Source organism: Phyllobates terribilis, unplaced genomic scaffold (assembly GCF_046119375.1).
Source record: "Phyllobates terribilis strain yellow unplaced genomic scaffold, ASM4611937v1 Scaffold_3__8_contigs__length_932513732, whole genome shotgun sequence".
NCBI classification, from domain to species: Eukaryota; Metazoa; Chordata; class Amphibia; order Anura; family Dendrobatidae; genus Phyllobates; species Phyllobates terribilis.
The window spans coordinates 694,256,162-694,283,648 of record NW_027362763.1 but is presented as its reverse complement, the minus strand read 5'-3'; the positions used below and the strand labels follow the sequence as shown (position 1 = coordinate 694,283,648).

At 48.1% G+C, this 27,487-nt stretch overlaps 1 protein-coding gene across 1 annotated transcript in view; it reads left to right on the top strand.

The window, feature by feature from the left end:
* MARK1 (microtubule affinity regulating kinase 1) overlaps positions 1–27,487 on the top strand; it is a 221,835-nt gene that overhangs the window by 70,779 nt on the left and 123,569 nt on the right. The window contains 2 exon segments of the mRNA XM_073671910.1: positions 22,302–22,505; positions 23,775–23,828. Coding sequence (XP_073528011.1) covers positions 22,302–22,505; positions 23,775–23,828 — 258 coding nt within the window.

The window sequence follows — 27,487 nt, the reverse complement described above, 5'->3', positions numbered from 1 at the left end:
AGCAGGCAGGTAGCTGAGGTGCGCTCCCAGGTGAGCGGGCAGGCTGGTCCTTAGACAGACTGACAGGAGTAGTAAGGCAGACCGTCGGACCTCAGGCTAGCAGACAGGTAGCAAGTAATCAGGCAGGAATCTGACAGGTAACTGGCAGGTAACTGGCAACGGGACCTGAGGGCTGAAGCACAGGTGAGACACAGGTGCAAACAACATTGCTCGGGCACCTCCATTTTGGAGGAGGTGCCTTATATATGATGAAGTCCTCCGGCCATTGGCCGGGGACTCCTTAGGACGGCGCGCGCGGCCCCTTTAAGAGGAGGGGAGCGCGCGCGCGCCCTAAGCACCGGGGCCGGGAAGGAGCGCGCGCTGAGAGCAGAGCGGGAGGAGGACGCCGGGAAGGAGCGCGCGCTGACAGCAGAGCGGGAGAGGGACGCCGGGCACGGGGCAGAGCGGTGAGGGGAGCAGCGTCCCTGCCTAACAGAGGGCAGGGACGCCGGCACTACAGTACCCCCCCCTTTAGGCCCCCCCTTTTTTAGGCCAGACAGAAATTTAGCTAGGATGAGAGGGGCATGGATGTTCTCCCGGGGCTCCCACGTTCTCTCCTCAGGACCAAACCCCTTCCAATCTACCAGAAAAAAGGTCTTTCCTCTTACCCTTTTGGTGGCAAGAATGTTCTCTACCTCAAACTCGTCCTCAGCAGAAACCGGAGCAGGAGGCGTACCTGTAGACTTGGAAAAAGAGTTAAGTACCACAGGTTTGAGGAGAGATACCTGGAAGGAGTTAGGGATCCGTAAGTTGGCCGGGAGTTTCAATTTATAGGCCACCGGGTTGATCTGACTGGTGACCTCCAGAGGTCCGATGAACCGAGGCCCTAACTTGTAAGAGGGTATCTTGAGTCGAACATATTTAGATGAGAGCCAGACCTTATCTCCTGGACGAAATTGAGGAGGATCCAGGCGTTTTTTGTCAGCGTGTCTTTTCATCCGCTCGGACGACTGAAGGAGTGCGGATCGGGTACTCTCCCAAATGGAGGAAAATTTGCTAACGAGAGATTCCGCAGCCGGGTTGTCCACCGAGGTGGAGACAGGAAAAGGAATCCGAGGATGCTGACCAAAGACTACAAAAAACGGGGATTTGGAGGAGGATTCGCTCTCGTGATTATTGTAAGAGAACTCGGCCCATGGTAGGAGATCCACCCAGTCAGAATGGTGGGCATTAACGAAGTGCCGGAGGTAACTGGTCAGGTTCTGATTGATCCGCTCCACTTGACCATTGGACTGTGGGTGGTAAGCGGAAGAGAAGTCCAGGGTGACGTCTAGTAGTTTACAAGTGGCTCTCCAGAAGCGTGAGGTGAACTGTACCCCACGATCCGACACGATGTGGAGGGGCAGGCCATGAAGACGGAAGATGTGACGAATAAAGTCTCTAGCTAGCTCGGGTGCAGACGGAAGGCCTGGCAGGGGAACGAAATGAGCCATCTTGGAGAAGCGGTCAGCGACCACCCAAATGACCGTACAACCGGCAGAGAGTGGGAGGTCAGTTATGAAGTCCATTGCAATATGCTGCCAGGGGGCAGCAGGTACTGGGAGCGGAAGGAGGTGACCGGCTGGCAGATGTCTCGGAACCTTGTTGCGGGCGCAGGACACACAGGCAGAAACAAAGTCTATTACATCCTTGTGCAGGGTAGGCCACCAGTAGTGCCGGGAAATAAGCTGGAGGGTCTTCTTCTGACCAGCGTGGCCAGCCAGTTTAGACGAGTGACCCCAGTGAAGGATCTTCTCCCGATCAGGTACTGATACGAACGTCTTTCCGGGAGGGAGACGATTTAGACTCACGGGAGCCACCTGCATTACTCTGGCAGGATCGATGATGTGTTTCGGATCTTCCTCGAGATCAGATACCAGAAAGGATCGAGACAAGGCGTCCGCCTTGACGTTTTTGTCAGCCGGGCGAAAATGAAGGACAAAATCAAAACGAGCAAAAAACAAGGACCACCGGGCTTGGCGCGGGTTAAGTCTCTGGGCATGCTGGAGGTAAGCCAAGTTCTTGTGGTCAGTGTAAATTATTACCGGGTGAAGAGCCCCCTCAAGTAGGTAACGCCACTCCTCCAATGCCAGTTTGATGGCCAATAACTCTCGATCTCCTATGGAATAATTGCGCTCTGAGGAGGAGAAGAGTTTAGAGAAGAAGCCGCAAGTTACCATCCTCCCGGAAGAAGATTTTTGAGTAAGTACCGCTCCAGCTCCAGAGGAGGAGGCGTCCACTTCCAGGAAGAACTGCTTGTTGCCGTCCGGGCGATGCAGCACCGGGGCGGAAGAGAAGGCCTGTTTTAAGGAAAGAAAGGCTTCTTCTGCTTCGGGCGGCCACTCTTTGGGATTAGTACCCTTACGGGTGAGCGCGGAAATTGGGGCAGTCCGGGAAGAGAAGTGTGGTATGAAGAGGCGGTAGTAGTTGGCGAAGCCCAGGAACCGCTGAATGGCCTTCAACCCCTCCGGTCGGGGCCATTTCTCGATGGCAGACAGTTTCTCTGGATCCATTCGTAGGCCGGTCTGAGAAATAATGTAGCCCAAAAACGGAAGCGAGGTCTGCTCAAAGAGGCACTTCTCGTATTTAGCGAAGAGGTGATTCTGCCTGAGCCTGAGCAGGACCTGACGAACGTCCCTCCGGTGAGTCTGGAGATCCGGAGAGAAGACCAAGATGTCGTCCAGGTACACCACTACGCAGGAGTAGAGAAGGTCCCGGAAGATGTCATTGACCAACTCTTGAAAGACGGCAGGAGCGTTACAGAGACCAAAGGGCATTACCAGGTATTCATAGTGGCCGTCCCGGGTGTTGAATGCCGTCTTCCATTCATCCCCTTGACGGATACGAACCAGGTTGTACGCCCCACGGAGGTCCAGTTTGGTGAAGATTCTAGCCCCCCTCAGACGATCAAATAATTCTGGAATGAGCGGAAGGGGGTACTTATTCTTCACCGTGATCTGGTTTAGGCCTCTATAGTCTATACAGGGACGGAGAGAGCCGTCCTTCTTTTTGACGAAAAAGAAGCCTGCTCCCGCCGGGGAGGTAGATTTCCGGATGAATCCCCTGGCCAGATTCTCCTCAATATATTCGGACATCGACCGGGTCTCAGCAGCGGATAAAGGATAAATACGCCCACGGGGAGGAGTAGTACCGGCTAACAGGTCGATGGGACAGTCGTATGGTCTATGAGGGGGTAATGTCTCTGCCTCCTTTTTATTAAAGACATCAGCATAAGACCAATAAGGAATTGGAAGTCCAGGTAGATTAGCTGGGGTAGGAGAGGGACGGACGGGATGGACGGGAACCAGGCAGGTCTTATGACAGTCTTGTCCCCAGCGAAGGACTTCTCCGGTTTGCCAGTCAAGCACGGGTGCATGTTTCTGGAGCCAAGGCAGACCTAGCAAGAGGGCGTGAGAGAGTCCAGGCAGAACATGAAAGGAGATACTTTCAGAATGCAGCATTCCCACCTGCAGAGTAATGGATTCGGTGATGAGTTGGATGGGGCGTGGTAAGAGCCCCCCATCCACGGCAGCCACAGACAAGGGTACAGCCAGAGGTTTGGTGGGGATGCGGTATTTCTCTACCAGGGACTGTGAAATAAGATTCCCGGCTGCTCCAGAGTCCAGTTGGGCTAGTTCGAAATAACGGTTCTCCCCGTAGACGATTGAAACTGACAACAGCAGGGATGGAGAGGATTTATTCTTGTCTAGGTGGACCTCTCTGAGCGAACCTAGACACAGGCGTTTCCCGACCTCTCCGGGCAGGCACGGATCCGGTGCTCCTTACTGCCACAGTAGAAGCAGGTCCCCTCGGCACGGCGTAAGTCCTGACGGGTCTTGACCATCTTGGTCTGGTCGACCTGCATAGGCTCAGGAGGGTGTACCTGGTTAGAGACAGAAGGAGTGACGGGTTTCTGAAAAGTAGGAGCTAGACGTGGTAACCTCCTCTCACGGGTGACCTCTCTGGCACGCTCCTGGAACCGTAGGTCAATCCGGGTGGCAAGAGTTATTAAGTCATCGAGAGTGGTAGGAATGTCCCTACCGGCAAGTTCATCTTTAATACGGCCGGACAGACCCTCCCAGAAGACGGAAACCAGAGCGTCGTTATCCCAGGCCAGCTCCGAGGCAAGGATACGGAACCGTATGGCATATTGGCCCACGGTGAGACTCTCCTGACGGAGGCGTAGCAACGATGATGCAGATGAGGTCTTCCGTCCGGGTTCGTCGAAGACTTTCCGGAAAGCCGTGAGAAAAGCAGGCAAGTTGGACACCAGGGGGTCTCCTCTCTCCCATAGAGGATTTAGCCAGGCCAGGGCCTCCCCGGTGAGATGGGACATGATGAAGGCAATTTTGGCCCGGTCAGAGTTAAACTGGTGGGACAAAAGTTCAAAGTGCAGGGTGCACTGATTTAAGAAGCCCCGAGCCTGGACGGAGTCGCCTCCGAAGCGAGGAGGTGCAGAAAGCCGGGGTCCGGGGTAGGATACCATGGTATTAGTGGGCAGCGGAGCTGCCGGATTGCAAGATATGGCACTGGCGGAGGTTGTTGGTGGATCAGACAGAGTGTTCAGGCGAGTATTGACATTCCGCAGGTGACCCAGGATGGACTCCTGTTGGGACCTCTGACGGGACAGTTCAAGACAGAGGTCCGAGAGCGAGGGAGCTTGGGTGCCACCGGGTTCCATGGCCCGAGCAAACTGTAACGGGTCTGGGAGGCGGAACCTCTGGGCTACAATACAAGGGGGCGGTCCTTGTAAGGGAGCGGGTGGCGACCAGGCAGGTAGTCACAGGAGGTGACCAGGACAGTCTTTGGGTGTACGGGCAGGAGGACACGGCAAGTGATCGGGGCAGTCTCTGGATAAAGGGTAGGTACGACCTGTGATGGCTGAACCTCCAGGTAGGCTAGCAAGGCAGATGAAGAATGTGTGCTCCCAGGTGAGCAAGCGAGAGTCTCTGGAATAGCAGGTGGTCACAGCACGTGACGGCGGAGCCTCCAGGTAGGCAAGCAGGCAGGTAACGGAGAAGCGCTCCCAGGTGAGCGGGCAAGAGTCTCAGGAATAGCTGGTGGTCACAGCACGTGACAGCGGAGCCTTCGGGCAGGCAAGCAGGCAGGTAGCGGAGAAGCGCTCCCAGGTGAGCGGGCAAGAGTCGGGAGTAGCTGGTGGTCACAGCACGTGACAGCGGAGCCTCCGGGCAGGCAAGCAGGCAGGTAGCGGAGAAGCGCTCCCAGGTGAGCGGGCAAGAGTCTGGAGTAGCTGGAGGTCACAGCACGTGACAGCGGAGCCTCCGGGCAGGCAAGCAGGCAGGTAACGGAGAAGCGCTCCCAGGTGAGCGGGCAAGCTGGTCCATAGACAGACTGACCGTTGTTGTAAGGCAGACCGTCGGACCTCAGGCAAGCAGGCAGGTAGCTGAGGTGCGCTCCCAGGTGAGCGGGCAGGCTGGTCCTTAGACAGACTGACAGGAGTAGTAAGGCAGACCGTCGGACCTCAGGCTAGCAGACAGGTAGCAAGTAATCAGGCAGGAATCTGACAGGTAACTGGCAGGTAACTGGCAACGGGACCTGAGGGCTGAAGCACAGGTGAGACACAGGTGCAAACAACATTGCTCGGGCACCTCCATTTTGGAGGAGGTGCCTTATATATGATGAAGTCCTCCGGCCATTGGCCGGGGACTCCTTAGGACGGCGCGCGCGGCCCCTTTAAGAGGAGGGGAGCGCGCGCGCGCGCGCCCTAAGCGCCGGGGCCGGGAAAGAGCGCGCGCTGAGAGCAGAGCGGGAGGAGGACGCCGGGAAGGAGCGCGCGCTGACAGCAGAGCGGGAGAGGGACGCCGGGCACGGGGCAGAGCGGTGAGGGGAGCAGCGTCCCTGCCTAACAGAGGGCAGGGACGCCGGCACTACAGATGCGTCCTGTGTGGTGTAGTATATAGAGGATGTGTCCTGTGTGGTGTAATATATAGAGGATGCGTCCTGTGTGGTGTAGTATATAGAGGATGCGTCCTGTGTGGTGTAGTATATAGAGGATGTGTCCCGTGTGGTGTAGTATATAGAGGATGTGTCCTGTGTGGTGTAGTATATAGAGGATGCGTCCTGTGTGGTGTAATATATAGAGGATGCGTCCTGTGTGGTGTAATATATAGAGGATGTGTCCCGTGTGGTGTAGTATATAGAGGATGTGTCCTGTGTGGTGCAGTATATAGAGGATGTGTCCCGTGTGGTGTAGTATATAGAGGATGTGTACCGTGCTGTGTAGTATATAGAGGATGTGTCCTGTGTGGTGTAGTATATAGAGGATGTGTCCCCTGTGGTGTAGTATATAGAGGATGTGTCCTGTGTGGTGCAGTATATAGAGGATGTGTCCCGTGTGGTGTAGTATATAGAGGATGTGTACCGTGCTGTGTAGTATATAGAGGATGTGTCCTGTGTGGTGTAGTATATAGAGGATGTGTCCCCTGTGGTGTAGTATATAGAGGATGTGTCCCCTGTGGTGTAGTATATAGAGGATGTGTCCTGTGCAGTGTAGTATATAGAGGATGTGTCCTGTGTGGTGTAGTATATAGAGGATGCGTCCTGTGTGGTGTAGTATATAGAGGATGCGTCCTGTGTGGTGTAGTATATAGAGGATGCGTCCTGTGTGGTGTAGTATATAGAGGATGTGTCCCGTGTGGTGTAGTATATAGAGGATGTGTCCCGTGTGGTGTAGTATATAGAGGATGTGTCCCGTGTGGTGTAGTATATAGAGGATGTGTCCCGTGTGGTGTTCTATATAGAGGATGTGTCCCGTGTGGTGTAGTATATAGAGGATGTGTCCTGTGTGGTGTAGTATATAGAGGATGTGTCCTGTGTGGTGTAGTATATATAGAGGATGTGTCCCGTGTGGTGTAGTATATAGAGGATGTGTCCCGTGTGGTGTAGTATATAGAGGATGTGTCCCGTGTGGTGTAATATATAGAGGATGCGTCCTGTGTGGTGTAGTATATAGAGGATGTGTCCTGTGTGGTGTAGTATATAGAGGATGTGTCCTGTGTGGTGTAATATATAGAGGATGCGTCCTGTGTGGTGTAGTATATAGAGGATGTGTCCTGTGTGGTGTAGTATATAGAGGATGTGTCCTGTGTGGTGTAGTATATAGAGGATGTGTCCCGTGTGGTGCAGTATATAGAGGATGTGTCCTGTGTGGTGCAGTATATAGAGGATGTGTCCCGTGTGGTGTAGTATATAGAGGATGTGTCCTGTGTGGTGCAGTATATAGAGGATGTGTCCCTTGTGGTGTAGTATATAGAGGATGTGTCCCGTGTGGTGTAGTATATAGAGGATGTGTCCTGTGTGGTGTAGTATATAGAGGATGTGTCCCATGTGGTGTAGTATATAGAGGATGTGTCCCGTGTGGTGTAGTATATAGAGGATGTGTCCCGTGTGGTGTAATATATAGAGGATGCGTCCTGTGTGGTGTAGTATATAGAGGATGCGTCCTGTGTGGTGTAGTATATATAGAGGATGTTTCCCGTGTGGTGTAGTATATAGAGGATGTGTCCCGTGTGGTGTAGTATATAGAGGATGTGTCCCGTGTGGTGTAGTATATAGAGGATGTGTCCCGTGTGGTGTAGTATATAGAGGATGTGTCCTGTGTGGTGTAGTATATAGAGGATGTGTCCCGTGTGGTGTAGTATATAGAGGATGTGTCCCGTGTGGTGTAGTATATAGAGGATGTGTCCTGTGTGGTGTAGTATATAGAGGATGTGTCCCGTGTGGTGTAGTATATAGAGGATGTGTCCCGTGTGGTGTAGTATATAGAGGATGTGTCCCATGTGGTGTAGTATATAGAGGATGTGTCCCATGTGGTGTAGTATATAGAGGATGTGTCCTGTGTGGTGTAGTATATAGAGGATGTGTCCTGTGTGGTGTAATATATAGAGGATGTGTCCTGTGTGGTGTAATATATAGAGGATGCGTCCTGTGTGGTGTAGTATATAGAGGATGTGTCCCGTGTGGTGTAGTATATAGAGGATGCGTCCTGTGTGGTGTAGTATACAGAGGATGTGTCCTGTGTGGTGTAGTATATAGAGGATGTGTCCTGTGTGGTGTAGTATATAGAGGGTGTGTCCTGTGTGGTGTAGTATATAGAGGATGTGTCCCGTGTGGTGTAGTATATAGAGGATGCGTCCTGTGTGGTGTAGTATACAGAGGATGTGTCCTGTGTGGTGTAGTATATAGAGGATGTGTCCTGTGTGGTGTAGTATATAGAGGATGTGTCCCGTGTGGTGTAGTATATAGAGGATGCGTCCTGTGTGGTGTAGTATATAGAGGATGTGTCCTGTGTGGTGTAGTATATAGAGGATGCGTCCTGTGTGGTGTAGTATATAGAGGATGTGTCCTGTGTGGTGTAGTATATAGAGGATGTGTCCTGTGTGGTGTAGTATATAGAGGATGCGTCCTGTGTGGTGTAGTATATAGAGGATGTGTCCCGTGCGGTGTAGTATATAGAGGGTGTGTCCCGTGTGGTGTAGTATATAGAGGATGCGTCCCGTGTGGTGTAGTATATAGAGGATGTGTCCTGTGTGGTGTAGTATATAGAGAATGTTTCCCGTGTGGTGTAGTATATAGAGGATGCGTCCTGTGTGGTGTAGTATATAGAGGATGCGTCCTGTGTGGTGTAGTATATAGAGGATGTGTCCTGTGTGGTGTAGTATATAGAGGATGTGTCCTGTGTGGTGTAGTATATAGAGGATGCGTCCTGTGTGGTGTAGTATATAGAGGATGCGTCCTGTGTGGTGTAGTATATAGAGGATGTGTCCTGTGTGGTGTAGTATATAGAGGATGTGTCCTGTGTGGTGTAGTATATAGAGGATGTGTCCTGTGTGGTGTAGTATATAGAGGATGTGTCCTGTGTGGTGTAGTATATAGAGGATGTGTCCTGTGTGGTGTAGTATATAGAGGATGCGTCCTGTGTGGTGTAGTATATAGAGGATGCGTCCTGTGTGGTGTAGTATATAGAGGATGTGTCCTGTGTGGTGTAGTATATAGAGGATGTGTCCTGTGTGGTGTAGTATATAGAGGATGTGTCCCGTGTGGTGTAGTATATAGAGGATGCGTCCTGTGTGGTGTAGTATATAGAGGATCTCTCCTGTGTGGTGTAGTATATAGAGGATGTGTCCCGTGTGGTGTAGTATATAGAGGATGTGTCCCGTGTGGTGTAGTATATAGAGGATGTGTCCCGTGTGGTGTAGTATATAGAGGATGTGTCCTGTGTGGTGTAGTATATAGAGGATGTGTCCTGTGTGGTGTAGTATATAGAGGATGCGTCCTGTGTGGTGTAGTATATAGAGGATGCGTCCTGTGTGGTGTAGTATATATAGAGGATGCATCCTGTGTGGTGTAGTATATAGAGGATGCGTCCTGTGTGGTGTAGTATATAGAGAATGTTTCCCGTGTGGTGTAGTATATAAAGGATGCGTCCTGTGTGGTGTAGTATATAGAGGATGTATCCTGTGCGGTGTAGTATATAGAGGATGTGTCCTGTGTGGTGTAGTATATAGAGGATGCGTCCCGTGTGGTGTAGTATATAGAGGATGTGTCCTGTGTGGTGTAGTATATAGAGGATGCGTCCTGTGTGGTGTAGTATATAGAGGATGCGTCCTGTGTGGTGTAGTATATAGAGGATGCGTCCCGTGTGGTGTAGTATATAGAGGATGTGTCCCGTGTGGTGTAGTATATAGAGGATGTGTCCCGTGTGGTGTAGTATATAGAGGATGCGTCCTGTGTGGTGTAGTATATAGAGGATGCGTCCTGTGTGGTGTAGTATATAGAGAATGTTTCCCGTGTGGTGTAGTATATAAAGGATGCGTCCTGTGTGGTGTAGTATATAGAGGATGTATCCTGTGCGGTGTAGTATATAGAGGATGTGTCCTGTGTGGTGTAGTATATAGAGGATGCGTCCCGTGTGGTGTAGTATATAGAGGATGTGTCCTGTGTGGTGTAGTATATAGAGGATGCGTCCTGTGTGGTGTAGTATATAGAGGATGCGTCCTGTGTGGTGTAGTATATAGAGGATGCGTCCCGTGTGGTGTAGTATATAGAGGATGTGTCCCGTGTGGTGTAGTATATAGAGGATGTGTCCCGTGTGGTGTAGTATATAGAGGATGCGTCCTGTGTGGTGTAGTATATAGAGGATGCGTCCTGTGTGGTGTAGTATATAGAGGATGTGTCCTGTGTGGTGTAGTATATAGAGGATGCGTCCCGTGTGGTGTAGTATATAGAGGATGTGTCCTGTGTGGTGTAGTATATAGAGGATGCGTCCTGTGTGGTGTAGTATATAGAAGATGCGTCCTGTGTGGTGTAGTATATAGAGGATGCGTCCCGTGTGGTGTAGTATATAGAGGATGTGTCCCGTGTGGTGTAGTATATAGAGGATGTGTCCTGTGTGGTGTAGTATATAGAGGATGCGTCCTGTGTGGTGTAGTATATAGAGGATGCGTCCTGTGTGGTGTAGTATATAGAGGATGCGTCCTGTGTGGTGTAGTATATAGAGGATGCGTCCCGTGTGGTGTAGTATATAGAGGATGTGTCCTGTGTGGTGTAGTATATAGAGGATGTGTCCCGTGTGGTGCAGTATATAGAGGATGTGTCCTGTGTGGTGTAGTATATAGAGGATGTGTCCCGTGTGGTGTAGTATATAGAGGATGTGTCCCGTGTGGTGTAGTATATAGAGGATGCGTCCTGTGTGGTGTAGTATATAGAGGATGCGTCCTGTGTGGTGTAGTATATAGAGGATGCGTCCTGTGTGGTGTAGTATATAGAGGATGCGTCCTGTGTGGTGTAGTATATAGAGGATGCGTCCCGTGTGGTGTAGTATATAGAGGATGTGTCCTGTGTGGTGTAGTATATAGAGGATGTGTCCCGTGTGGTGCAGTATATAGAGGATGTGTCCTGTGTGGTGTAGTATATAGAGGATGCGTCCTGTGTGGTGTAGTATATAGAGGATGCGTCCTGTGTGGTGTAGTATATAGAGGATGCGTCCCGTGTGGTGTAGTATATAGAGGATGTGTCCCGTGTGGTGTAGTATATAGAGGATGCGTCCCGTGTGGTGTAGTATATAGAGGATGTGTCCCGTGTGGTGTAGTATATAGAGGATGTGTCCTGTGTGGTGTAGTATATAGAGGATGCGTCCTGTGTGGTGTAGTATATAGAGGATGCGTCCTGTGTGGTGTAGTATATAGAGGATGCGTCCCGTGTGGTGTAGTATATAGAGGATGTGTCCCGTGTGGTGTAGTATATAGAGGATGCGTCCTGTGTGGTGTAGTATATAGAGGATGCGTGCCGTGTGGTGTAGTATATAGAGGATGTGTCCCGTGTGGTGTAGTATATAGAGGATGTGTCCTGTGTGGTGTAGTATATAGAGGATGCGTCCCGTGTGGTGTAGTATATAGAGGATGTGTCCCGTGTGGTGTAGTATATAGAGGATGCGTCCTGTGTGGTGTAGTATATAGAGGATGTATCCCGTGTGGTGTAGTATATAGAGGATGTGTCCCGTGTGGTGTAGTATATAGAGGATGTGTCCCGTGTGGTGTAGTATATAGAGGATGTGTCCTGTGTGGTGTAGTATATAGAGGATGTGTCCCGTGTGGTGTAGTATATAGAGGATGTGTCCTGTGTGGTGTAGTATATAGAGGATGCGTCCCGTGTGGTGTAGTATATAGAGGATGCGTCCTGTGTGGTGTAGTATATAGAGGATGCGTCCCGTGTGGTGTAGTATATAGAGGATGCGTCCTGTGTGGTGTAGTATATAGAGGATGTGTCCTGTGTGGTGTAGTATATAGAGGATGCGTCCTGTGTGGTGTAGTATATAGAGGATGCGTCCCGTGTGGTGTAGTATATAGAGGATGCGTCCTGTGTGGTGTAGTATATAGAGGATGCGTCCTGTGTGGTGTAGTATATAGAGGATGCGTCCTGTGTGGTGTAGTATATAGAGGATGCGTCCTGTGTGGTGCAGTATATAGAGGATGTGTCCCGTGTGGTGTAGTATATAGAGGATGTGTCCTGTGTGGTGTAGTATATAGAGGATGCGTCCCGTGTGGTGTAGTATATAGAGGATGTGTCCTGTGGGGTGTAGTATATAGAGGATGTGTCCCGTGTGGTGTAGTATATAGAGGATGCGTCCTGTGTGGTGTAGTATATAGAGGATGTGTCCTTTGTGGTGTAGTATATAGAGGATGCGTCCTGTGTGGTGTAGTATATAGAGGATGCGTCCTGTGTGGTGTAGTATATAGAGGATGTGTCCCGTGTGGTGTAGTATATAGAGGATGTGTCCTGTGTGGTGTAGTATATAGAGGATGTGTCCTGTGTGGTGTAGTATATAGAGGATGCGTCCTGTGTGGTGTAGTATATAGAGGATGCGTCCTGTGTGGTGTAGTATATAGAGGATGCGTCCTGTGTGGTGCAGTATATAGAGGATGTGTCCCGTGTGGTGTAGTATATAGAGGATGTGTCCTGTGTGGTGTAGTATATAGAGGATGCGTCCCGTGTGGTGTAGTATATAGAGGATGTGTCCTGTGGGGTGTAGTATATAGAGGATGTGTCCCGTGTGGTGTAGTATATAGAGGATGCGTCCTGTGTGGTGTAGTATATAGAGGATGTGTCCTTTGTGGTGTAGTATATAGAGGATGCGTCCTGTGTGGTGTAGTATATAGAGGATGCGTCCTGTGTGGTGTAGTATATAGAGGATGTGTCCCGTGTGGTGTAGTATATAGAGGATGCGTCCTGTGTGGTGTAGTATATAGAGGATGCGTCCTGTGTGGTGTAGTATATAGAGGATGTGTCCCGTGTGGTGTAGTATATAGAGGATGTGTCCTGTGTGGTGTAGTATATAGAGGATGTGTCCCGTGTGGTGTAGTATATAGAGGATGTGTCCTGTGTGGTGTAGTATATAGAGAATGTTTCCCGTGTGGTGTAGTATATAGAGGATGCGTCCTGTGTGGTGTAGTATATAGAGGATGTGTCCCGTGCGGTGTAGTATATATAGAGGATGTGTCCCGTGCGGTGTAGTATATAGATGATGTGTCCTGTGTTGTGTAGTATATAGAGGATGCGTCCTGTGTGGTGTAGTATATAGAGGATGCGTCCTGTGTGGTGTAGTATATAGAGGATGCGTCCCGTGTGGTGTAGTATACAGAGGATGCGTCCTGTGCGGTGTAGTATATAGGGGATGTGTCCTGTGCGGTGTAGTATATAGAGGATGTGTCCTGTGTGGTGTAGTATATAGAGGATGCGTCCTGTGTGGTGTAGTATATAGAGGATGCGTCCTGTGTGGTGTAGTATATAGAGGATGCGTCCTGTGTGGTGTAGCATACAGTCATCTCTCCTGTGTAGCACTTGCATATTTATCAGGACTGGATGTATTATTCCCCTATATGCAGTGCAGGGTCAGAGACCAGTAAGCAGCAGTTCTGGGTCTCCATTTCCGGTCCTTCTTTCCCATGTTGTAATCAGTCCTGGGGGGAAAACAGGAATCTGAGGTTGAGTTTATGGAAAGTTTCACAATTACAGACTCATTATACATCTTCTATAAGGAAGCCGTGACTCAGCAATTGATCCTTAAACCTTATAACTGCCAAGACTCTGATGTGACTTTTAGGGACATTTTGCTACTGAAGTAAGGTATGTAAGCAGATGCCTTGTGATACAGACTTGGAGTTTCCTACACTTCCACATTTACCATGATTTTTTGGGATCAGATTGATCTATAGCTTTGTGTTTCTGCAATGAGAATATAGAAGATTGCGCTGTTAATATGTCTGACCAAGAGGAGCCCACTCTGCCTTTTGATACAGAAAATATGAAGAGTGCTGAAAAAAGAAACAGCTGCAGAAACCTATAAATTGGACCTTTCACTTGCCATAATTTTTTCCCCGTTTTCCTGAATACGGCGTTGTTTTTCTTTTGTTTCTGCGCCTCTCCATGCGAAAGATATGGCCCCTTCTTACCTGTATATTAAACTAGTCTTTTTAGTGAAGTGGGTGTGGTTTTCTACTCTTTGTGGGCGTCATCTTGAGAACTACGCACAGTTGATAACAAGACTAAATTTGCATACAGAGAAGAGGGGGCCATATCTCAGAGACAGAGAGGCGCAGGATCAATAGAAAAACAGCGCCGGATTCAGGAGAACAGCGGTATTTACACTGGGTAAAAACAAAACATATTTATGACAAGTGACAGGTCCCCTTTAATTTTCATAATCTTGGCCCAATCCTTTCCCTAACACCTCTCTCTTGTCCGTTTTAAAAAATATTGGTATTCACTATAATGTAATATCACAATATGGGCACATCTTCTTTTAGAACTTTGTATTTTGCTGTTCCTCTATTATTCCTCCTGGAAATGTATGATTTAATGGAAAACTGGAAGTTACCATTCTTTTGAAAAAAAAAGTGACCATGTACACTATTAGCCCTGATTAAAATGAGATTTTAGCATGAATTTATTATTTTTATTGCCCTTACGGTTTGTAGAGGAGAAGGACCCATAATCATTTGCCCTGTGTTTCCCAGTCACAAACAACTATATATGGGGGCCCCAAGAGTGCCTCAACGAGAAGGGATGGGGCATCACCCAATTATTGGTTATATTTCTAGGAGGAATGAAAAGTTTTTTAACTCTTTTAATAAACTTTGTGTTTTAATTTTTTTGTTTTTTTATGGAATCTGTTTGTTGTCAGTGAATCGATACCTTAATTAATCAGCTGTCTTTTTTATTTCTGGCCATTCAGCTGAAGGATTGTTACAGTGTTTCAGTCTAGGCATCACTGTACTAATTAGAGCTGAGCGAATTAATTTGCATGGCTTTGGGCCAGTGGCCACGTCAGTAGTTCGTGGCCTCCGTGTACCTGTTGGCATCCCTGTCGCCTCTTCTGATTGGTAGGCCTGGTGGGATGTCAAGACTGAGTCGCGCCGCAATGATGGCTTTGCCATGGGCTTAGAAATTAGAAGTGGTGCAACTAGGAAGTGGTTCTCCGGACTCTTATCTGGAGGCCATGAGTAATTTTTCATTGGCAGCAAGCATAAGTTTTGAAAAAGTTGATCACGACTTTTATATCCTTGTCAGGAGATTCCAACGTAGCCATGATTTCGGCGTCTTCTAGGAATTGGTACTGGGCTTCCTTATAGTCCATAATGTCTGAAGTTGGGAGATAGCGGTGTAACACTTCGCAACCAGTTGGGTGACAACCAGTGCGGCAGTCGTATTCCAACTTTTCCAAAAATACCTATAACTGAGGACGACTCTAGAAAGTGTTTTCTATGAAACCTTATTACTTTTAGTGGGTGATGGCTGACCGCTGTGAGGGCAGACGTGGGGGGTATCGTTTGCCGGAGGTGGCGGCAGTATTCTGTGACAGGTGCCGGATCTCGCAGCACAGTCGGGAATGTCTCCATATGTTCTTCTCTGCTTTCACCGGCTCAGTAATAATAAAAAAAATGCTAAAACTCGGGGCAGTTGGTCTATTATGATGTTCTGGAAATATTCTGCATGTTTCGGATATTTCTGAAATTACGAGCGCGACACCGGGTCTTCCTGTTTTATTTTGTCACTGCGAAATCCTAGAGGTCAATTACTTCTCCAGCGTCTGGATTCCTTGGGCTGTAGTGGCTTCTTACGGGGGGGGTAGTTTGCCATGGAAAGGACATTCTGACACACTCTGAGGGGTATTCCCCATAATCAAATGAGGGGCTTAGGCCTCATGTTGGTGATCGGTGATGATCACAGTGATCAGACACTAATCTCCTTTCTTGTAGGAAACCCCTTTAAGATTAAATTTAGGTTTGTTTTTAAGACTCTTTGTCTTACTTCTAGTAGTCACTATGGAGAGACGAAACGTTTCACTGGACCACCACTTTTATAAAATATATATATAATATTTTTAGAGTTTTCCGAATGCTTTTCAGCCTTTGTCATTTTGAATAATCCCTTTAACTTAAAGGGGTTGTCTGTACATACCTGTTGATCGTGTATGTATCTTGGCAGGAGTTGCGATATCATCGGCATCTCCTGACAAGAAAGTGAGTTGCACCAGAGAAGAAAGTTTCCCTGATAATACACGGATCACAGATTGTCCCACTGTTGCGATCCCCGGTGATCATCTACCAACTGCTGGGAAATCTGCCTGCAGTGCCACCACAGGGGAAATGAGGTATTGCACCTATTTCCTATTGTCTTTGAAATGTTGGGTCATTTTAAATTTGATTTAAAAGGTTTTCCATCATTTTGATATTGATGACCTGTCCCTCATGTATAGCAGATTGGTGGTGATCTAACAGCCGGTCCTTTTATTGTCCATGAGATAAGCCGAGCGTTCCTATGTATGGAGCAGTCAGGGGAGATGGTGGTCTGCCAAAAGATTGTTTAACGTCAGAAAATTACTTTTTTCTTTCAATTAGGTTTTTTTTTTCCGTTAAATGTGTGTTTTTTTGTTTTTTTTTTAGAAATTTTTGGCAATGTTTTTTTCCCCACATCGGTCACGTGTGTGTCAGGTGTAATAGACAGTCACTCTGGATCTGGCTGTAGAAAGTCACGGCGCTTGGCATTACAGACGCTTTCTTTATCCTTATTCTTTTAGGACCCAGCGGCGACCTCCCTCCTGCTGCCGATTGACACACCCTTGCCTGTGAGTTTAAAATACTCAGTTTGCTCCAGGGAATTGCCGGTGATACTCCTATGTCCCTTTGTGCAGTCTTGGAGCACTAGCAATTGGCTAGCTTCTTCTCTGGTGCCCTTGGAGGACAGTTGGTGTTACTCCTCTGGTGTCTGCTCAAGCTAAGTTTATCCCCCTTTGTCTTCCTTGTTGTCTTTAGTTTGTAGTGGGGCCAGACCAATGCTCACCCCTCCCCCTCCCTATCTAGGGCCAAGCTCTAGGGACTTACAGCGCTTAGGCTACTGCTCCGCGATAGGTGTGGAACGTATATAGGGACGGTAGGTTAGGCAGGGTGATACTAGATCTGCCTAGGGGTCTCCACTCCCCCTTTCCCTAGTGTTTGAGCTTCCTCCCCCTCTTCCTTTCGTGTTGCATTTAGCCTTTCTCACACCTTGCGTTACAATATCACATCGTATATTAAGGGGCATCTGTCAGTAGGATCAACCCTCCTATATGGGCATGTAGGTCATAGGCAGTTGAATGATACTTTGATATCTGCGATCCGATGTGTTATTCCAGAGAAATCCACGTTTTGTGAATGAGCTGTTAAGATCTATAGGCGGGACAAAGATCTGCCTGAGAATCTGCCTCCAGAGATTATTTTAATGAAAGGGGGCTTTCCCAGTGTGAGACGTGTAATGACTGATCTCACTGCAGAGTTGTGTGTGATTGCAACTAACACAGCACAGCTGAGCTGAGCTGTGTCTCATTACAAACACATTAGCAGGAGCAGTCTCATACTGCTGTCAGCTGTGCTGTCCTGCCCTTCCCCCTCTAACACTAACTGACTGTGAGATGACAACAGAAGCACTATGAGAGGACAACTGCTGCTGTAAATGTGTTTGTAATGAGAAAAAATGTAGTTCTGCTGTACTGTTAGCTCTGATCTCACTGCAGAGCTGTGTGTTATTATGAGAGCAAAGTGTCAGTCATTACATGTTACTTTACATTGTAATCCTGTCTCTGATAAAAATGAGCCTGCTAAAAACTCTTCCTGAAAGTACAGAAAGTATGAGTGACCCCAGTGGCCAGTGTGAACATTGCACGTTTTCTAATGTATTTATTTATTTTTAATAAAGATTATGATAGGAAAAAAAAATGCTAACATTTTTTAAAAAATACATGCAAAACAAAATCCTGATTTAAGCAGTAGGCCATTTTCTGATGACACATTCCCTTTAAGGATTGATCATCAATTATTAGTTCCCCTGTGGGGGTGCTGCAGGGAAACTGAATATGTTTCTTTACAGATTACATTTGATTATCGGGATCTCAGCAGGGGGACAGCAGCTTATTGTCAAAAGACCCTTCTAGTATGTAGATGTAGTTCACGGTGGAGAACCCCTTTAGAATAGAATACCCCTTTAAGGACATCCACCCAGATCTGATTTACCGTGCAAAATCTGAGCACAATCCGTAAGGCGGGTCGGCCTCCCCTGCAGACGCTCCTGATTCTTACCTGGTGCCATCACTTTGCTTATCTTTCTGACCCCGGTGTAGATTGTGGGGTCTTCTCTCCGCAGCCGGCTTGTCTTTCGCATCGCTTGCACGTCAGTACATTCTTCGTGTGTCCGGAGCGGGTTGTGTTACGCTGCACTGTGCGGCTCCGGATATCATTGTATCTGAGATATAATTCTGGCTGCTGATGAGGTGACGTCCGCTCGTTCTCAATGTCACCCGGCTCCTTGTAACCACAGACTGATTATTGTATGTATTTGTGTCTTGTCAGTGTCACAGAATTCCCTTTGCTCACTCCTATCATTGTATGAGGGGCACAGCCTCCGCGGGTATGGGCTCCGCTGCGGGTATGGGCTCCCCCTCTGGTATGGGATCCGCCGCGGTTCCGCCGCGGGTATGGGCTCTGCCGCGGGTATGGGCTCCGCCGCGGGTATGGGCTCTGCCACGGGTATGGGCTCCGCCACGGGTATGGGATCCGCCGCGGTTCCGCCGCGGGTATGGGCTCCGCCGCGGGTATGGGATCTGCCACGGGAATGGGATCCGCCACGGGTATGGGATCCGCCGCGGGTATGGGATCTGCCACGGGAATGGGATCCGCTTCGGGTATGGGATGCGCCACTTGTATGGGATCTGCCTCGGGTCTGGGATCTGCCACAGGAGGAACGCAGCCCAGCAGAGTGTCTGCCATTTTCCGACATTGTGGGGATAAGTTGGCAGACATTTTTATAGTCTGTATAAATATATAAAACCTAAAGAAATTTTCCTAATTTAATAGCTCCCAATGGATCCCAAAGGAATCTATAATCAACCAAAATAATCAGTGACACCCACAGAGCCCCCCATAAAAAGCCATAGTACTAATAATGAACCAAAACAATCAGAAACAATCTCACAAATTCAGCATCATGTGGAACATAATATCCACACATTATATTAGACTGGGAGACAATATAAAGTCAGGAGCCTGTGCAGGAGCCTGTGCAGGGGCCAGGGCAGGAGCCAGGGCAGGGGCCTGTGCCGGGGCCGGTGCAGGAGCCAGTGCAGGGGCCAGTGCAGGAGCCTGTGCAGGAGCCAGTGCAGGGGCCAGTGCAGGAGCCAGGGCAGGAGCCTGGGCAGGGGCCAGTGCAGGAGCCAGTGCAGGGGACAGTGTAGGGGCCAGGGCAGGGGCCAGTGCAGGAGCCTGTGCAGGAGCCAGGGCAGGGGCCAGTGCAGGGGCCTGGGCAGGAGGCAGTACAGGAGTCAGTGCAGGGGCCTGTGCAGGAGCCAGTGCCGGAGCCTGTGCAGGAGACTGTGCAGGGGCCAGTGCAGGGGTCTGTGCAGGGGCCAGTGCAGGGGCCTGTGCCGGGGCCAGTGCAGGAGCCAGTGCAGGGGCCAGTGCAGGAGCCTGTGCAGGAGCCAGTGCAGGGGCCTGGGCAGGAGGCAGTACAGGAGTCAGTGCAGGGGCCTGTCCAGGAGCCAGTGCCGGAGCCTGTGCAGGAGACTGTGCAGGGGCTAGTGCAGGGGTCTGTGCAGGGGCCAGTGCAGGGGCCTGTGCCGGGGCCTGTGCAGGGGCCAGTGCAGGAGCCAGTGCAGGGGCCAGTGCAGGGGCCAGTGCAGGAGCCAGTGCAGGAGCCAGTGCAGGAGTCAGTGCAGGGACCAGTGCAGGAGCCAGTGCAGGGGCCAGTGCCGGAGCCAGTGCCGGAGCCAGTGCAGGGGCCAGTGCAGGGGCCTGTGCGGGGGCCAGTGCAGGAGCCAGTGCAGGGACCAGTGCAGGGGCCAGTGCAGGGGCCAGTGCAGGAGCCAGTGCAGGGACCAGTGCAGGAGCCAGTACAGGGACCAGTGCAGGGGCCAGTGCAGGGGTCTGTGCAGAAGCCAGTGCAGGGACCAGGGCAGGGGCCAGTGCAGGAGCCAGTGCAGGGGCCAGTGCAGGAGCCAGTGCAGGGGTCTGTGCAGGAGCCAGTGCAGGAGCCAGGGCAGGGACCAGTGCAGGGGCCTGGGCAGGAGGCAGTACAGGAGTCAGTGCAGGGGTCTGTGCAGGAGTCAGTGCCGGAGCCTGCGCAGGAGACTGTGCAGGGGCCAGTGCAGGGGTCTGTGCAGGGGCCAGTGCAGGGGCCTGTGCCGGGGCCAGTGCAGGAGCCAGTGCAGGGGCCAGTGCAGGAGCCTGTGCAGGAGCCAGTGCAGGAGCCTGGGCAGGAGGCAGTACAGGAGCCAGTGCCGGAGCCTGTGCAGGAGACTGTGCAGGGGCCAGTGCAGGGGTCTGTGCAGGGGCCAGTGCAGGGGCCTGTGCCGGGGCCTGTGCAGGCGCCTGTGCAGGGGCCAGTGCAGGAGCCAGTGCAGGGGCCAGTGCAGGAGCCAGTGCAGGGGCCAGTGCAGGAGCCAGTGCAGGAGCCAGTGCAGGGACCAGTGCAGGAGCCAGTGCAGGGGCCAGTGCCGGAGCCAGTGCAGGGGTCTGTGCAGGGGCCAGTGCAGGGGCCTGTGCCGGGGCCTGTGCGGGGGCCAGTGCAGGAGCCAGTGCAGGGACCAGTGCAGGGGCCAGTGCAGGAGCCAGTGCAGAGACCAGTGCAGGAGCCAGTGCAAGGACCAGTGCAGGGGCCAGTGCAGGGGCCAGTGCAGGGGTCTGTGCAGGAGCCAGTGCAGGAGCCAGTGCAGGGACCAGGGCAGGGGCCAGTGCAGGAGCCAGTGCAGGGGCCAGTGCAGGGACCAGTGCAGGGGCCAGTGCAGGAGCCAGGGCAGGGACCAGGGCAGGGGCCAGTGCAGGGGCCAGTGCAGGAGCCAGTGCAGGGACCAGTGCAGGAGCCTGTGCAGGAGCCAGTGCAGGGACCAGGGCAGGGGCCAGTGCAGGAGCCAGTGCAGGGGCCAGTGCAGGAGCCAGTGCAGGGACCAGTGCAGGGGCCAGTGCAGGAGCCAGTGCAGGAGCCAGTGCAGGGACCAGGGCAGGGGCCAGTGCAGGAGCCAGTGCAGGGACCAGTGCAGGGGCCAGTGCACTATGAGAGCAGGTTTTGGTTCTGTGCAGTCTTTGTTAGTTGGTTTCACTTTTTGTTTCTCTTTTGACTTTAGCTCGTCTTTTTACCTTTTACTATTTGCCAATAATAGTGATAATAGTTATCAATACTTTTGACTCCTGACTTTATATTTTCTCCAAGTCTAATATAATGTGTGGATATTATGTTCCACATGATGCTGAATTTGTGAGATTGTTACTGATTGTTTTGGTTGATTTTACAATCTGTGTTATGGGGGTACTATGGCTTTTTATGGGGGCTCTGTGGGTGTCACTGTTATAGGGACACTGTGTCTAGCACTGTTATGGGAACTCTGGCACTGTTATAGGGACACTGTGTCTGGCACTGTTATGGGAACTCTGGCACTGTTATGGGGGCACTGTCTGGCACTGTTATGGGAACTCTGGCACTGTTATGGGGGCACTGTGGATGTCACTGTTATAGGGACTCTGTATGGAGCTGTTATGGGGTGATGTGGATGTCACTGTTGTGGGGGCACTGTGGCTGACTCTTCTATAAGGCAATGTAAGTATTATACCCTGGCTGTCACTGTTATGGGGGCTTTGTGGCTGTCACTGTTATGGGGGTATTGTGGATGTCACTGTTATGGGGGTATTGTGGATGTCACTGTTATGGGGGTATTTTGGCTGTCACTTTTATGGGTGTATTGTGGCTGTCACTGTTATGGGGGCTTTGTGACTATCACTGTTATGGGGGGTTTGTGGCTGTCACTGTTATGGGGGCACAGTAACTGCCTTTACTATGGAGCAGTGTAAGTGATAATCTTATGGAGGCAGTATAAGTGATAGTCTTATGGGGGCAGTGTAAATGATACTCTTATGGGGGCAGTATAAGTGATAGTCTTATGGGGGCAGTGTAAATAATACTCTTATGGGGGCATTGCTACTCCCACCTTTATGGGAATTGTCTCTCATTGAGCCCTGTGACTTTGTGCAGCCATCACTATTGGTGATTTTGGTAACGCCATGACAGTGCCTGTTGGGGGCGCAGTACGATGGTGGGTGTTGGGAATGATTGGGGAGCAGTCTGTGTTTCGGAGCATTATGTGCTCGCCCACCTCTTGTCCTCCCGATGCAGTGGGTGACTATGGCTTCCTGTCCTCTCCGTCTCCTCGCAGTCACCCTGACACTTCTCCGTCTTTCTCCCCGCAGCACACCTCACTGGACGGGTACCCCGAACCTCACGTCCCTCCCACAAAGTCCAGCAGCAGACAAAGCCTCCCCCGATGTCGCAACTCCATAGCGTCCACCACCGACGAGCAGCCGCACATCGGAAACTACCGCCTGCTGAAGACCATCGGCAAAGGAAACTTCGCCAAGGTGAAACTGGCCCGACATGTCCTCACGGGGAGAGAGGTGAGTGCCAATGCGGCGTCATGTCGGGACGGGTCCCCAAATAGATTTCCCTTCATTGTTCGGCCGGCTATGTTCACCTCGGACGGCCGTAAGAAATGTGGCAAAGTTTGCCGGCTGTGAATGAGAGAGGACGGGGCACCGCGCCAGCGCCACAGTCAGGGCCTATTGTTGTCTGCACTGTGCTACATGTAAACGGGGGGGTTACTCTGCTGTATGGCTGCATTGTGCCGCTGACTTATGGCCTATTCACAATTTCCCTGGGCTCCGCAACAGATGAAGCTAATGGACTCCACAGCTGGTCTGTCTCCATTTATTTACGCTGACTTCCTTGCCTCACACAAGTCACATTCAGGGGTGGGAACATTTGCAGAATTGTACATTTAAAGAGGACCTGTCAGCTGTCCTGATATGCCTGTGTTAGGAAATATGTGCATTTTCCCTAAAATAATGATAATGGAGCATTTGAATTGTTCCGTTCCTCCATTGTTCCTCCTGGAAATATATCAATACATTAATAGTTGGGCCATTACCATTCCCCTTGTCAGTGACGTGTGTCCCTGACACTCTTGGCACTGATGGTAATATCCAGTTGCCTATCAATTTGTACATTTCCAGGAGGATTAACAGAGTGACGACACTGTTAAAAGCTCCGGTATTCTTAAAGGTGTTTTCCAGTGGATAAAAAAATAGTTTTAAAGGGCCAAGACTGGTTAATAAAACTGGTCAGGAAGTAGAGACCGGGAAAGTCCAGGTAAGTGTCGTAACAGGAGGAGCTACAGAGGATCAGTAAATTTGAGGCGAGTATCACTTCATTCACCTTTTTTAACCAGTCTGCAGTTGGTAAACATGTTTTCTCCACTGGACATCACCTTTAACCATTCCACATCTGATAACTGGGTTGTTCCTTTGTTATTCCTCCTGGAAATGTAAGAAGAAATGGACAACTGCGTGTGACCAAATCTTTGAAAATGGGACTACACACTCTTCCCTTCAGCCCTGACCGTATCAGAATGTGTTGAGACACAATCTATTAAAAAAGGGCAATGGTGTGGCCCATTGATACATTTCCAGGAGTAATAACAGAGGAACAGCACAATTCAAAATTCGGAGAAAACATGCTATTTATTGGGGAACTCAAGTTATGAGACATGATAGGACCTCTGTAAATAGCGGCACTTAGATTCCTCTCTGTTCACTCCAAATTTTTTTTTTTTTTTTTTCCATAATATATATATATATATTTTAACCATTTATTTCTTCAACCTGCAGGTGGCAGTGAAAATAATTGACAAGACTCAGCTAAATCCTACAAGTCTACAGAAGGTAAGACAGAAGCTGTCTCATCCCCGATCACATCACTTCTCCTGTTTTGTTTGGAACATTTTTGGAAAACCCTTTAATCGAAAATTAAAGGTTTTTTTCCAGATTTGCAAGGATAAGGGGGCGGGGGTCGAGCATGGGCGGCTCTTCAAAGCCCCGTTCTCAGAATAGCTGGGAGTTCCAGTATTTGGGCCCCCAGCAATCAGCAAGGAGATCATTTAACATTTTGGGAAAATCCCTTTAAGAAAATCAATCTACTTCCAGCGCAATGTTTGTATTTGATCATTACATTTCCACGGATGATAAGTGACTCAATTTTCTGGCAGCCGCTTATCTTCCTCTGATGTACCGAAATAACATGTCAGTTCAGCCTTTGGGTTTCTCCAAGACTAAGGCCATGTGCACACGGGAGTGTTTTTGCTATGTTTTCGGAGCAGAAACTGAGTGGACACTTCTAGGCCCTGATTTATCATTTGCATTTTTTCTTTTAAATCCCTTTCTTTTTTGTTTTATGGTATTAATTGCCCTTTTTTTTTTTTTATTCAAAAATTGTCCTTTTTTTCCTGTCTTGAACTGTTTTTGCAACTTCAATAAAGGCGCAAATAGAATAAGGAGTTTGATGCAAAAAAAAAAACCGAGTAAAAACTTTACACTAGTAATCAGATTTGTCTAAATTTCTTTTTATCTTTTATTTTTTATTTTTTTTCACATTTCATTATCTTGATTTTATATTTTTTTTTAGCATGCAGATTAGGGCATATTTAACTTTTTTTTTTTTTTTTTTTTTTATTGAACTTGGCACGTATACCAGGCCCAGTTGGTGCTGTTACATCTCATGCTGGGAAACAGCACTCCAGGCAGGATTAAAGCGTGGGGCGGTTGATTCATCAAACCGTCTAATATAACTCCGCGCTCGATGAATCAGCGGGTTCAACAACTTGGCATGAAGTGATATTTTCTTTGGGGCTATAAATATCTGTTAAGGACTCTCGACCTCTCGCTGAACGCTGAGACGTGGGTAAACGTTAAGCTATTGCTCCTCAACTCCTTTAGAAGACACGTTCTATGAAAGGGATCCCATTAAAAGCTCATTTTGCTGCAATGTTCACACTGAGTTTTTGGAGGAGTTAAAAAAAAACAAGGAGTTAAAAAAACAGGAGTTTTTCAAGCAGAAACTGCTTCGAGAAACTCCTTTTTTTGTAGAAGTTTTTCTTTTCCTGAATTGGCTTTGAAGAAGTTTTTAACAGATTTGGAAGAGGTTTTTTTTTTTTTTTTCTTTAAGTATTCTTTGCAGCCTTTTGATTAGTCAGTGCCTAGTTTGGAGAAGATGCACTTTTTTTTACCCCCAATCAGATGTTTTTCACCTCTTTGGGGGAAAAAAATCATCATCTGAACAGCATAGAAATTAATTTTTTAAGCAGTTTTTGAGGAAGATTTTGGGAAGAATTCGTTACAAAAAAAAAACTCCAGAAAAAAAAACCTCTGAGGTTATGTGCACCCTGAGTGTTTTTGATTACTTTTTTTTTGGAGGGGAAACTGTCCAAATAATCCTCAAAAGTTCACAAAAAGTGGAGTTTCCACTCCAAAGACTCAGAAGAAAGATTTAGTGCAAACACATCTCGGACTTCTCAAAAACTTATTTCCACTACAAAAAGCAGAAACTGTGCGGAAACTCCAAGGTTTGAGGAGGTTTAAGTTAGGGTTAGACTATGTCTTTAAGATGAAACTTGTTCAGGAAAATACTCTCTGTCCATCGTCTGAAGCGACTTTGACGGCATCTTTCATGGGCGCTCTTCCAACGCTTTTTCAGGTGGATTCCAAGCGGAAATCCAAATAAGCAGCTTGTAAATTTCTTTGTGAATTAGCAGTGGACATCACCCGATACATTGCGACGAGTCAAATCCTCAGTGAAAAATTCACAACAAAAATTGGCATCATTCAAAATTCTCAGGGTCAATTTCTGTGCTGAATTTTTTTTCAGCAGCTTGTGGCTGAAAGTTGGTAAAATCTCCTCCACTATTCTTCTACTCTAATAGTCTTACATTTTTTTGCCAAAATATCTGAATCGGACAGAAAATCTTCAGTATTAATCGACCCCAAAGGAATGTTCAAGCGGTATTTTCCTGTGCGAAAAAAACCTGCAGCATACTACAGTACCAAGATTGTGGGTGAGATTTTATCAAAATCTACCCCCAAAAATTAAGATAATCTTAATTATGCCAATTTTGTCTGAAAATTTTCACTGCGGATTTCACCTTATAAGTATAGGGTGAAATCGAAATAATTCTAAAATGCAGAAACAAATCTACATGTAGCTCTCTGCTCTTTCAGTTGTCTCTGAGCTAGTGGGTAGAGACTGACTGATATGACGTCTCCCGAACACAGGACGCACAGACATTCCTGCTCTACTGTCTCTATATCGCACATGTTTACAAACGGCAGCAGCATGGAGAACATTATACAGCAAAACTGACCAGTGTAGCTGTGAATCCAGCTCTGGGATAAGATAAAACACTTACTAGAAAGCTGTAGCACCATCTCTGTTTATCATCTCCTAATTGGTAATCTGACTCCTAAGTATTCTGTCTTTTCTGAGCCAAACAGATTTTTAGCTGTTTTTCAGAGAGGATGACGAGTTCAGAAGTGGCTCATAAGTGGAGAAAGAAGCAGATTTATCCGATAAGTTTCATAAATTTGTTTGTAACCATTTAGGGGAATTTTGGTTTTCCATACAGCCCCTTGGCATCATTATTTGAGAATTTTAGGCCAGTAGTTAATACGTCCAGGGTTTCAGAGGTCTCCTTATATCCCACTGAATACGACCTCCGCAGGTTTCTTCCACCGTTCTTCCCTATTTATAAATTCTTGTTCCCGGCTTCTTATCCTAAGGATCTGTGAAGGATCTGACTTGGTGGAATCTTTCAATCTCAGCCGTGGCCTTCTCATCATCCTCCAAACTGTAATTTCATTACTTAGGGATTTACTTATGATCTATCTGGGCAATGTGCCCAGTCCACTTTAGTAGTCGAGAAAGTCATATCATGTCTTATACAGGTTGTATATTTCTTTACTCCGTCTCAACCATCAATATTCGAGACGCATTTTACTTCTGCATTTCTTCAAATTTATGTTCCAAATTTTTAAAATGTTTGGTTGAAAAAAAAATAAAATAAAATCAAGGAAATTAAATGGTTAAAATAATTCTAAAAAAAGAACAATTTTTTTTTAAAAAAAACCTTAAAGTCAACAAAATTAAATAGTTAGAATATTTCTAAAAAAAAAAAAAAAAAACAATTTTGGGAAAAATTCTTAATCAAGGAAATTAAATACAATATTTCTCAAAAGAAAAATTTTTTTGAAACATTCTTGAAAATAAGGAAAAGAAATACCAGTAGTTAAAATGTTTCTAAAAAGGGTAAAAAATTATTATTTTTTTTAAAAATTCTTGAAATGAAAGAAATTAGATAGTTCAAATATTTCTAAAAAAGGAAAACATTTTTTTTTTTAAATTCTTGCAAAGATTAAAATATTTCTAAAAACGATAAAAGAAATTGGAAAATTAAAAAAATCAAGAAAATGAAATAGTTATAATATTTCTAACAAAGGAGGTTTTTTGAAAAAAATTTGAAATCAAGGAAATTAAATAGTTAAAATATTTCTAA